Source organism: Melanostigma gelatinosum, assembly GCF_949748355.1.
Source record: "Melanostigma gelatinosum genome assembly, chromosome: 2".
Lineage (NCBI taxonomy): Eukaryota > Metazoa > Chordata > Actinopteri > Perciformes > Zoarcidae > Melanostigma > Melanostigma gelatinosum.
The window spans coordinates 24,556,429-24,569,529 of record NC_136635.1 but is presented as its reverse complement, the minus strand read 5'-3'; the positions used below and the strand labels follow the sequence as shown (position 1 = coordinate 24,569,529).

The following is a 13,101-nucleotide window of genomic DNA, read 5'->3' as shown; positions in this document are numbered from 1 at the left end:
GTGCTCACTGGAAACTGTCAATATTCAACCAGTGTTGTCCAATATCGGTCCTCCTCAGAAAATCAATGTTTCCTGCACAGCCTCAGTGTCTCTCTCCTTTCACAATATGGACAGATGTTGGGAGCTCCAAATAAATGAAAAATAATCAGCAAATTGAATAAATGTGTGCAAACGTAGCAGATAAATATATTTGATTTAGGGCTTAAAATTACAGATACGTGAGGCAATCGTTCCCAGGATGCTAAAGGGTTTTAGTACAGTAATTACTAAAGCTGACAGATGAGATAAGACAGGGCATAATCATATTCCAGCAGGCAGGGGGACCCGATGCAGGAGAAGCACTCACCACCATCTTATTTTTGGACACCCAACAGTCGGCGGGGAAGTCTTGCAGCATGGGCACCAGGAACTGCAGGCAGCCGTCCCAGTGACACAGCAGCAGCATCATGCCGATCAGGTTGACTATCCTCACCATGGCGCTGGCTAGGTCATAGGTCATGTGGAAGATCTGAGGAGTGGGAGAGGAAGTAACCAGGAAACGGGTTAGGGTAGGACGATTTAACACGCTGATGGTCAAATCTCTGATAATTCTCTAGATTACAATGCACACACACACACACGTCCTCAACAGAGCTTGTCTTCCTCCAACATCAGTTTAATGACTTTTGGGTCTATTCTTTGATCACATCATGGACAAGGTTTGTGGTTTAGGAATTAGACAACAATGTACTAGCCTGTATACACCATAGCGTTTTACATTGCACACGGATGAGCTGGTGGATGCAGATGTTGCTGTTCTGAGAGCAGTCCACTGGGGATGGTCAGCAGACTGGGACCAGAGCTTTGTCTCACCTGGTGCTGAAGCACTCTTATCATCAGCCACTCAGCCAAACACAATAATGGTACAAGGGTAGAGGTGGCTGCACTCCTGGGGTGGAAGTGTTCACAGGCTGCGTTTGTTAATCCTGATGATAAATATACTCATAAGGCGCTCGAGGACTTCTGGGCTGGTGTAGACTTTAATGGCCTTAAACATTCAAGCCTCTTAATCCCATTGAAGACCACGGTGTGCACTGCTAACTGCTCCACTCCTTATTAAAATCCACTCAGCGCCTTTTAAGAGCTTGTGACTGAGAGGGGATATTTCATCTGCACTTTGTTGTTCAGCAGTAGGTGAGGATGTAGAGGAAGATGAAGAGATCCACATATTTGTCGCCCAACATTCCATCTTAGTCCTTGTTCCTAAAGCACTGGGCTTGTTTATTTTTCAGTTTCCATCTGAACGCATATAAATGTGAGTATGCATCTGTGTAGTTGTTCTGTGTGCGTGTTAAGAAGAAGGCTGGCAGGGATCAGTGTGGTGTTTGTCTAGGACAGTGTGGGTGCTGCTGGGGGGGGGGGGGAGCCAGGCTCTCTGAGTGGATGGAGACATTCCCACTCACGCACTCTCTGTCTGTCCACACACACACACACACACACACACTGAAACTCAACATGTCTCTCTACCACTCCGTCCCTTCCCTTGTTTCTTTGGGCTCTTGTTCAAAATGTTTACCCTGAAGCAATTTAACATCACCTAAGCTGAATCATTCGCTGAGCTGCATCTTTTCTTGCTCAATCCACCAAATCCCCCGAATTTTCTACACTTCTGTTCACAGCTGCACGACAAATGTGAGCTCTTGTTTTGTTTTTTTAAGAGTCTTTAAACACAGTGATGAATAAGGTTTGTTATCTATTAAGCAATGTTGTGTGATGTCAAATTTCCTGCTGGAGCCGTAATGGCAATCCATAACATTAAAGTCTTAAATTCACTCTGTGGCGAATGAATAAATCACGAGGTTTATTACCATTTCCATTTCCCACATTTAGACAGATATATTTTTCATTTATGAAATCGTATTTTCAGACAGGAAAAGGAAGCTTCATAAAACATTTCTATGGAAGATGTGCATGCCAAAACGGCGATTCCTGGGACATTAAGGATTGACAAAGATATAAAGCATTCAAATGCACAGTGCATTGTTTACATTTTAAATTATTATTTTTAAATTAGTCATTTGACATTTTATCATAATTACCATTGCAATATTACATTTACTCTCAGGCTCTCTGCAAGAGGAAGCTGGATATTTTGTATCTGTATCCCTAATGTTACACAAGCAGGATATTTAGGGGTAAGGGGGAGATATAAAATGAAAAATGACCTCATGGATTCGTTTTTTTCCAATTATTTTCCATTTTAATAAATATAGTCGTATAAATCTTCAAAGATAATGAGAAATATAAAGTGGTAACGGCACAACACAAGTATTGTAACGTTTTGAGTCATCATGCGGTCGTTTGTGCTCTACATCTCAAATGTTGATTGAAGCTACTAATATTTGTCTTTATGTATTTTGGGACTTCCTCCAATAAGACACTAAGGTGTCTCTACGTCAAAGAAAATAAGCATGGACATAAAATTCACGACACTTAGAAAGGTACAGGAGAAGCAATGGGCATCTTGATCGCCCCATGGTGGCTGGCTGCAGTACAGGTCATAAAGCTCGCCCCCTCCACGGTAGTGGATGAGAGACAAGTGAACCGTTTCCAAAAAAACCTCCCGAAATTATGCATAGCACTTGTGGATTCTGGTAAATTACTTTCTATGGAGCATTGAATGGTCTACTGTCTTTAGTGTGTTGTGCACTGTTCCATCCAATTGTGTAGGTTGTCCTTGAAACTGTCAATATACTGAATACTACTGCGTTTTCGACAGTGTCAGCATATTTCTGAGGCAGCCTGAATGAGTCATTGCTGTTCAACAATGTCTCCCGGTACATTCTTACTGTAGCTGTGCCCTAAAAAGACCTCTGGCACTTAACCACCGAGTGGAGAATAAAGCCTATGCGAACTGTCATGAGTAATACAATGCAAATCCCCAGTTTGTAACCCAAAGTGTACTTTCACTGGAGGAAGGTGATTCCCATATCTCTCTCCACCGCTGTAATCAATTCAAATACACCCAGGCCAAGCAGGAACAGACTTTCCAGTTATAAAAAAAATGTTCCCAAGATTGGGTCTGTTGAAGGTTGTTAAAGGATCATTATTCTGAGGCAAAAGATGAGATGTCTGTAACGCCTCTCCCTCTCGTTTTATTTCTGACACCTTTCGTGAATTAATAAAAGGCCACGAACAGCAGGACGTCTGTGCTCTGCGTAATTTAACATGTACTATAAAAATGCAGACATACACTTTTTTAAACCATGAATGTGTATTCGCGCACTGTTTGCATACCATTTCACAACATGGCTTGTTACATGGAGGTTGATGGATTGCTGACCACTTTCTTTTAATTGATAATTAAGGACACAGAGTGAGCCTGGCAGTATTCTATCAGCATAAACAAGAGAGCTTTGATCGATGAGGGCACGGAGATGCAACACAAAAGCTTGTTGTTACTCTCACCACCCTCATTAGGCCTCTCCATATGAGAAGCCATGCTGATATCTGCTTGCCTTTTTTTTAATCAAAAACATGGTTCAGATCACATAATAGTAAGTCAATGATAATGTTGTAATTTCATAAATGCAACTAATGAAATAGCAGTTACAAGGTTGTAAGCACTTTGAGTTTAAGGGTGTATTTTACAAACAGTAATTGTGGGGGAAAAAACACTTTAACCTCAGTTACAAGGCAAAGAAATTAAAGAAATTAAAATGAAACTGATTCTACTACTGCTATAGCACGACTGTTCACACAAATACTGTATCCTAATGTAGTTTTACATATAAATATAGCTAAAATAAATGTGAACACAAATTGACTTTTGCTATAATACGACAATGGAAGAGATAAACCAAAAGGTATTCACAGACAAATAAAACCAGTAAATAATGAAAAATCAGAACAGGGGTAAAAACAGGGTTACGTGCTAAAGTCATAAAGTAATCTGTGTCCTTGTGGGCCAGCGATCAGGCCCACACAGGCACAGAGTGGGTGAAGGCAGCTGCAGAATCATCTGAAGCCGATTGAGTAAGAAGAGTGTGATCCAGGTGAGAGAATAGATGCATATGTCCCATGGTGGTGATGGTAGCTGCCCAGACATATTTGATGTAACACTGTACCGAGGCATCTGGTGTTTGCTGCTCGCGCTGCTAATGATGATGAATGTGTGGCATGATGGCCACCCGACACATAAGAGAAAGCTAAATTCTTCACAGAGTTTATTATTGTGTTCAATGCTCAAATAAAATCATGTCATTTCCGTGATTTCTTAGTTTTGAAGACTCAGCACCCACACACAGTGTAGCTGTAGCTCAATGTTTTGATCATCTGCTTGTGCTACAAAGACATGGTTTGAAGACTGTAGAAGTCGTACTAATTTATTTAATTTACAGCACTGTATATATAATAGCCACATGCTGCATCTTCCAGTTTTTGAGCGAGACTGATTTTCCTTTGCTGACTAACAACGTTTATCAGCTCAATCCAACATGTACCAGTGTTATTTTTCTGGGAGCAGGCTGTGGGCAAGGGTTAGATTTCTCACTATAAACACCTTGACCAAAATGTCACGCTCATGCATGCTGCCACGGTGGATGAAGCACATGTGGAGAATGAGAAGTAGGCCTGGGAGTGTACCACTGGGAACACCCTTCCATCATCTGTCTCAACAGGCCTGGAGGGCTCAGATCACAAAAAACACTCTAACTCTGCTCCCTACAAAGACGCGCCATTTGGTTTCTGGAGAATTACACATATGTTGTGTTATAGTTTAGGCAAATCCACTGTGGGTATTGATATCACACAAGGCTCATTCAGAACATTGAGGACCTGTCACTATTGCTGGCAAGCCTCATTGTGCACTCAATAATAGCCCATCAAATATATTCTTCCTTCTTTTCTTATCTCTGAAAAACCAGTCCTTTTTGCTAAGGTAACGGGTCAGTGAGTGGGTGGCGGGTTAGTTGATTTACCTTATTTAAATATTTTTGTATAGATTTACTGGCTGGAAATGAAAGGCATTGGAATTCTCTGGACCCACGGGGCAGCCACATGGCTGGCTTCTATCAAAGCACCTGAGTATTTCACTGACTTTGCCTTTGTTTCTCCCTAACTGCAGCGCAGCAGGCAGAGTCATAGATCTTAACAATTCAAGATGCTAATATTAATAGAGATAGACGACCTGCCACCTTGAAATAAATGAACACAGGTGGTGTTGCATAGCTCCGAACACCTTAATTCATTTGCTTCACACCTTAAAAAAGCAATGTTTCCTGGGTCGGCCAGTCGAGACTGTTCTGTTGTAGGCATCAGACACGATAGGAGGAAGCCCTCAGAGCTTAGTCATTAGTGCACTGCCTTGAATCTGATTCAACAGGATGACTAATCTCATCCAAGTCACTGGTTCGTCAACAGGAGACAACTCCAATGAGGAGAATATCCGGTCACAGTCTTATTTTTATCCCAGTGACAAGAGGAAGCTGACAAGAGGGAGACAGGGGAGACGCCATAACGGCAGTCTGCTTTGTGCGTGTGTGATGGATATCTGCACACCATGTGGAATGTCATTATGCATGACAGTGTCATCACTGGAGTATGGCCACAAACACCAAAATCTCCTGGTTTGTAAACAGCATTCTACCAACATGGCTGTTATATAATAATTTGGCTGTCATCCATAGGACTTTCTCAGTTGATGTGTGTGTATGGGGCTGTAGCTATCATCGGTCGATTTCAGTCAGTGAGCCCGCCTTTGAAGCGTCAGAGTCTCAGGAAGGCGGGTGTCGAAGCGGGTGTTGATTGACAGAAGCTTCAGCGAGGAAGAAGTCACTTATATGATAGTGTTGCCCATGCGTTGCTGTTTAATCCGGTAAAAGAAATGTACAAATCCACAATATTACCGAAGAATAAATCAATTTTCCGAACAATTTTTTCAGGGGGGCTGAGCCCGATAGCCCCCGAATTCAGGGGCGTCGTGTTTAAGAGGTTTTAATGACAATTTATAAAAGAACGTAGTCCTGATTTGATCCCAAATCCCCACTGTTGTCTTCTGGGAAGTCCCACTGGAGCAGTTTAAGGGTCAAGCATCACGCTCAAGGACACAACAATTTGCGGTTATGCGCCAAAATGTCTGCGCTTCAGGCAACTAGCACAGTATGCTCTCTTAAGGACATGCATTTATAGTCCATGTCAACAAAGCCAACAAAAGCATGCACACACTCACGCGCAGAAAGAAACCACTCGACACACATACAGTATATCACAATGAATGGACGGGTAAATTGATTGCAATACCAAATATGTATTTACATGTGTGTATGTCAGATTATGATCTACTCCCTTGACATTTCAAGCAGTTTCATAACAAACTCTAAAGATAATATTCTTTTTTGGCTCTAGGGAGGCATCAGTAGATTTAGCACCTTTATATGCCTCAGACATGTTATTTCACTTATAAAGTACAGATGTTGTGACCGAGAACTATACTACGTGTGGGGAGTTAGTTATTGTATGTCCCCATACGAGTATGAAACAGATTTATGACGTGTTTGCCATTGTTTTATTCCTTTGTCTCGTTCTGAATTCCTAAAAATCTTTTTCACCGCAGAGAGTACATGAGAAAAGATTCTAATTTTAAATTTGTTCCCCACAGTATCACTCTACGAGGCATTAAACCATGCGGTGCAGTTCCCTGAGCTGTATTCAACACTTCCCGGAAGAAGCGTCCACTGTGCGACTTCTTGAGGAGGAAACGAAACTCAAACAATAACACTCCAAATGAATTTGTGTCGGACTATTTATAGCTTGCAGACATGTGAAATATGAGTAAAAAAATAAATAAAAAATCAGCTTTTCTTTTTGGAGGACATCACGACATCAAAGGTCTGCAGCTTCTGCAATGTGATGTCAGAGAAGTGCACCTTATCTCAGCGCCATATTTAGAATGGAAAGCTGAATGGCATTAAACGGGGCTAAATATTGCACAGTTGTCACGGATGACGAGGATCCTGCCTCATGTCTGTGAAAACTAGCAACAGTATAAAATAGTATTTATAGTATAAAAGCAAGAAATTTCCCTCTCAAAGCCAACATGTCCCAACTTGTCAAATACAGCAGCTTGGTCAGTGGCCCTATGCTCTTCGTACCCCCACAGCGTCAGTTTTGCACACGACAGTTTCATCTCGTTACATACACTGTCTTCTCAAAATTAACTATCGTGTTCACTGGTAACAAGTTGGTTAGGTTTAGGCAACAAAACTACTTGTTTAGGAAAAGATTGTGGTTTAGGTTACAGTCAGAACCTTACTTCAAGTGTGTCAACATTGACTTTTGGTTTCACATGGGACACAAACGCCTGTCTCCTGGGTGAATGTCCTGTCTTCTTTGAACAGTCTGTCTACCCCAACCTCCTCCCTACGAGGACGTTTTTGCTCTTGATACTATGCCACCGGATTTCCTCATAGTTTGAAGCTTAGAGCTACTGACCAAGCTGTCGTATTTGACTATTTCAAAATGAGAATGTGCTTGCCAAGCTCGATATGCCGATGGATAGACCAATGTTGGGCCAGTGTGAAGTGGTCCCAACATATTCAAATGGCGACGAGATGCATACACGCTGTCTGAAGTACAGCTGTCAATAGGAAAAGTCAAAAAGTCAGTCAGGTGGTAAGATCTTGGCGACAAGTTATTCTGCACCAACAGATGACATTTATGTGAGGTTTCATCTGGAGTACTCTTGCGCTGAGGCAAAGCTGGCCTTTCACTCTGTCTGCCAAACTAGCATTCATCAGCAAACCTCACACACACACACACACACACAGGCATAAAAAATGTAAATGGCAGCTGGCTCTGTGCCTCTCTTCGTCGTATTGTATCCGTGTTGTGTAGATGCTGCAGTCATCACTGCCCTGCAAAGTCCTTGCAATTATATTGGTGACAAAATATGATTTATTGCTTTGTTTTCTTCTCACCTTACTGTCTTCCTTTCTTAACACAGAGGACGAGTCTGGGGTGGTGGTTGATTACAACCAAACAACAGCATCTATAAGCTAATCCAATGGGCTATACTGATTTTGAATCTCTTTCTCCTTCCTTTTAGTTCCCTCTGCCATTTCTTCCTCTCTCCTCTCCTTCCTTTGTTGCCTCATTGCACAGGCTGAACACGTGACAGCTCACTGTCAGTGTGTCCACCCTATTCAAATGAGGGCTGGCCTCAACTGCGTGTATCCCTGCCTTCATTTCGGGCTCAGAAGTACAGCAGCAGACATTCATGGAGGCACAAGGTGGCAAAGGGATTCTCCCCCATGACTCATTTGAACTTTTCCTCTCTTTGAAATGGCATCACAGAGGCTTTGCATGATTAATCTCGCCACACTTACACTGTTCTACACAGAGTGCCGGTTGAATATTTGAGCACAAAGAGACACATAACACTTATAAGTCTGACATCAGAAACAGTATAAATTGCAGAAAAGCAATATAACATCTGTTGTCCATGCATCTTGTGTCAAAGTACTCTTTATCAACACTAACCCTGAACTAAAGCCCCCGCCCTGCAGCGCCCATCACCTCTAAGAAATACAAGTTTGTCTGGGGCTTTGATTATTTTTAGGGAGGATATGTGGAATGACAAACAGCAGTTCATTATAAAGCACTGAGCCTCTAAGAAGTAGTCTGACTCGTGGGTAGCATTTATTAAATGATCCCGTGTTTTCACTTATATTGGGACTGACCAACAGAGCAGCCCTGACTGTCACATATTATCTTCTGGAGTGTCTTCTTGTTGACCCCACGCTAACACTCTGATGCTTCACTTTGCACCTTTTACCTGCGAGACTAAACAACAAGCTCCATCCAGTGAGTGCAATGGGAACTTTTCTAATTATTGCCACAATCATAATCATGCTAGTATCGCAGCAAAGCCTCTCTGGTCCCGTTGCTAGCTGGATGGGCTTACACAGGGAAAATGCTAATCAACATCCGGCCTCATTAACTTATCGGTGACTGGGGTACAGCAAAAGAGCCTCTTGACTCCTTTCTAGGGTGGATGCAATCAGAAGCAGCATCTATCCATATTTCCCTCTCAAGGGAAAGGGAAAGGTATACATCTCCGTAAACATACTCACAGTAGCTCCTCAGCATGGGAAAACCATTTGGATTATAATCAGATTCAAGAAGTGAAGCCCAAAGTGTTTGACTAGCTTAATCAAATACTATGATGGTATGAATGTCAATCATTGAGATTTCTATTGTGTTTTCTCTGAATCTGTCTTTTTTGTTCTCTGTGTGAATCCACTTGTGGATATCAAGGGAATCCAGTTTGCCAAGGCCAAATTAAAAAGCAGGCATCACATACATCATACAGTTAAGTGGCCAACGTTCAGCACAACAATACAATAAAACACATTATGGTGCAATTTCCTACCTCTTCCCACTGGTGGATGTAGCGAATGAGTCTTGAGAGACGCAGGAGCCGCAGCAAGCTGAGAATCTTTGTGAAGCGGACAATCCGCAATGCACGCGCTGTCTTGTAGAAATCCGAATCGATGCGCGTCTCCACAATGAGGAAGATGTAGTCCACAGGGATGGAGGAGATGAAGTCCACCACAAACCAACTCCGCAAGTACTTGATCTTGATCTGTTGCGGATCCAGGATGATCTCCGTGTTGTCCTCCTTGACGATACCAGTCCTGAAATTGAGGACCAGATCCATGAGGAAGAAGGTATCGGAGACCACGTTGAACACAATCCAGGGGGGCGTGTGCTCATCCTTGAAGAATGTGATGCCCACGGGGATGATGATGAGGTTGCCCACCATCAGCAGCAGCATGGTCAAGTCCCAGTAAAACCTTATTGCAAGTAGAAATGTAGAAAGACAGAGATGGGATGGTAAAAGAGAGTCAGAACACAGCAAAATGATCTAGCTAACTCTTAGCAACATCATTTAGAGGGGAACACTAATCTTCTGTGTGCTTTAAAGACTCATTCTATATGGTCTGTATGATATATCTTTTCATCATGAAGTATATACACTACTGCTCAATGTTTGGGGTTGTCTGCCACAAAAGCTCGATTCGTTACAGTCAGATGGCTGAGAGGACTACTACTCATACTTTGAGGTTGTAGAAAGACCTATTTTCAAATAAATGTTATTTTGTATCAACTACTTGCAAAAGAAAGTCATGCTTTGGAAATGAAGAACAAAATGCTGTACATTGGTTCAACCAGTCTGACAATTGAAAGGGTCGAAAGAAACAAAGATCCCTCGAGAAACAGTTGAATGAGAATAGCAGAAATTGCCTGCCATTGCTAAAAGAAACAGGAAGCGAAGTATCAGAATGTGTGCAGATTTAAATCGTAACAAGGTGCTGTCCAGCAAGGTCCTGTCAAGTGCACAAAATAAATCTTGGGGTATTTGGAGAAAACATGGTAATGACTGTATTCTCCCCTGACATGTAACACTTCTGTTGTCTGATTTATAGTCTTTTCGTCTCTATTGAAATGGTCATTGTTGAAGGAAAGAAGAAAAACATCAATACAACAGCTGACCCGAAACTTTTGAGCTGCTGTGTATTATAGTAAAACAAAGCTTGTGGCAAAACACATTCCAAGGGAGAGTTGCCATTTTTTCATGGCTTTAAAAATACGATGTGACACGGACTATTCTTAGACTCATACAAAACACAGTTAGCAATAAATAAAAATCAAGAATTCATTTGTAAATGTTAACCGAGTAATGTCTTATTGTTGTTACATTTATGTGTAACCTCTATAGTATAGTTTTTTCACAAAGGACATTGACATTTCACAGTGGGAAAATTGTTAATAATAAACTAATGATGGCTGAATTCCATTTAGCTGTTTCAGCATCAGTGTATTGTTCATCATGGTTCAACTAGTTTTTTTCACTGCAGTGAGATAGGTCACTCCTAAGCTACTTCCATTTTCAGCTCCGGGAAAAAAACAAAGGTTAATTGCTTTTTTTTATTTTTTATTTTTTTACCATTTGCCCAATTTGCTAGAATCACTAGCACAACGTGACATTTTACTGGGCAATCAGCAGTGGTGTATAGTAACGAAGTAGAAATACTTCGTTACTGTACTTAAGTAGTTTTTTTGGGTATCTGTACTTTACTTTACTACTTATATTTCTGTTTACTTTTTACTTTTACTTCACTACATTTTGCAAAGAAAACTGATACTTTTACTCCGATACATTTCCCCTGAAACCTTCGTTACTCGCTACAAAATCAAATCTATCTTCAGAAACAAAATGAATCACGAGAGCAGCGTCGGGGACTGTGGTGGAACACAGACTGCAAGCCAGCAGGTTTGGTGAATCAGTGGTCCTAGCAGCAAGTTAAATCATTGGTTAATCACGTTAATGCGCAATTGCAAACAAGTGCTCTCAAAGCCGCGGTGTGTTGATTCCCAGTGATGCCCAGGATGCTACATGCTATAAGCTAGCGAGCGACTACATGAGTATAATTCCACTCTACGATGACTGATTTCATGATGGAAGCAGAAATGGAAGCACCTGCTACTCCCGCAACAAACGACGGTGGTGACGAAGACCAACACCCGTGGATCGCTAGCGAGTTAGTGAGCTGAGGAAGTGTTGACAGTTGTGCAGCACTAGTTGGCTAACGTTAGCTATAGCTGTATACACGGATTGACAGGAGCCGCGAGAGCGCAGCATTCGGGGAATTCTTCGCAGCTGTGTGCAAGCTGTCTGTGACGCTGAACACACCTCTACCTGCCTCAGCGGCCTGTGAAAGGATATTTAGCATCGCAGGACTAGTCTTCAGCCCATGATGAGCGAGACGGAATTCTCGCAATTTTGAAAACCAACCTCTTTTGAAGATGAACAGGACATGTTTCAGTTTCAAGTAATGACTGTGTTGCTGCTTTAGTATTGATCATGTTTTGATATTTGAGTCATGTTGTGGATGATCAGATGGAGTTATGATGGTAGCAGTCGCCCAATTGCAGATTCAGCTTGAGCAAAACCTTTGTCTATTGTGTTTAAATCAGGCCCATAGGAGTTTACAAGGCAGGCGTCCTTTCTCTAAACACTGACCTGATGCATCAAGTGGATATGTTTTGCTGAACATAATATTATGCATTGGTCCTCTACATCCTCTAGTCTAATGAGCAGACTTATAAACGCACTGTTACAACTCCTTCATAGTGTCATATTGCTTTACGGAGAATTATGATGATAAGTTCATCGTAGATGCAAAAGTATACTTATGTACAATATATTATGTTGAACATTGTTGCTCCTGGATGGATCACAGCCAACCCAATTATGTTCAACACAGCTCCATGTCCTTGGTCATGGTGCCACAGAACTTAAAAGAATAAACTTCATCATTCTCACAATTCTGACCCTTTGCTTTTTTATTAACAGCATTTACTTGTACTTTTACTTTCAATGAACAGGTTATGATGTTCATTTAATGTTCAGGTTATGAGGTACATTTAATGTCAGAAAATTACTTTTGATACTTAAGTACTTTTGTACTTAAGTACAATAAATATCAGATACTTTAAGACTTTTACTCAAGTAGTATTCTAAGAGGTGACTTTTTACTTTTACTTGAGTAGTTTTCCAGTAAGGTATCTTTACTTTTACTCAAGTATGGCTTTTGAGTACTTTATACACCACTGCTTTTTCCCCATCATAGAAGTGCTCCTGTTAAGTTATTTAAAAAATATGAAATTACAAAGGTCACTCATTGATCTGATATAAAAAGGCAATTATGGGATTGTGAATGAATGACTTCATAACAATGCCAATCAAATCAATATATAGAATATATTGTGTGTTTGTATATCCAGTCTTTTGATGTTTTGAAGAAAAAATAGTTTTTGTGCAAAACTCTAGTCTGTAAAACCGGTGTGTATTGTGGAAGTAATCCTTTAACACCAATTAACACTCACACCAATTTTGCTGTGTAGTAGGAAAGGGAAGCAGTACATGCAAAGAAAATGGTCCACCAGCTGCCACTGTTCTCTTATATACAATATGTGTTTTATTTGGTTTATACTCTAGTTATTTTTATTATCTTTCAGTGCTCTATTATTCTGTACAGATATGAGTTGTAAACATTC

At 41.1% G+C, this 13,101-nt stretch overlaps 1 protein-coding gene across 1 annotated transcript in view; it reads right to left on the bottom strand.

The window, feature by feature from the left end:
* The window catches only part of hcn4 (hyperpolarization activated cyclic nucleotide-gated potassium channel 4), a gene marked incomplete at both ends in the record, with an annotated part of 75,379 nt that overhangs the window by 25,144 nt on the left and 37,134 nt on the right, over positions 1-13,101 (bottom strand). Inside the window, 2 exons of the mRNA XM_079287866.1 lie at positions 347-508; positions 9,410-9,833. Of these exons, the coding sequence (XP_079143992.1) occupies positions 347-508; positions 9,410-9,833 (586 nt within the window). The remainder of the gene's footprint in view (positions 1-346; positions 509-9,409; positions 9,834-13,101) is intronic.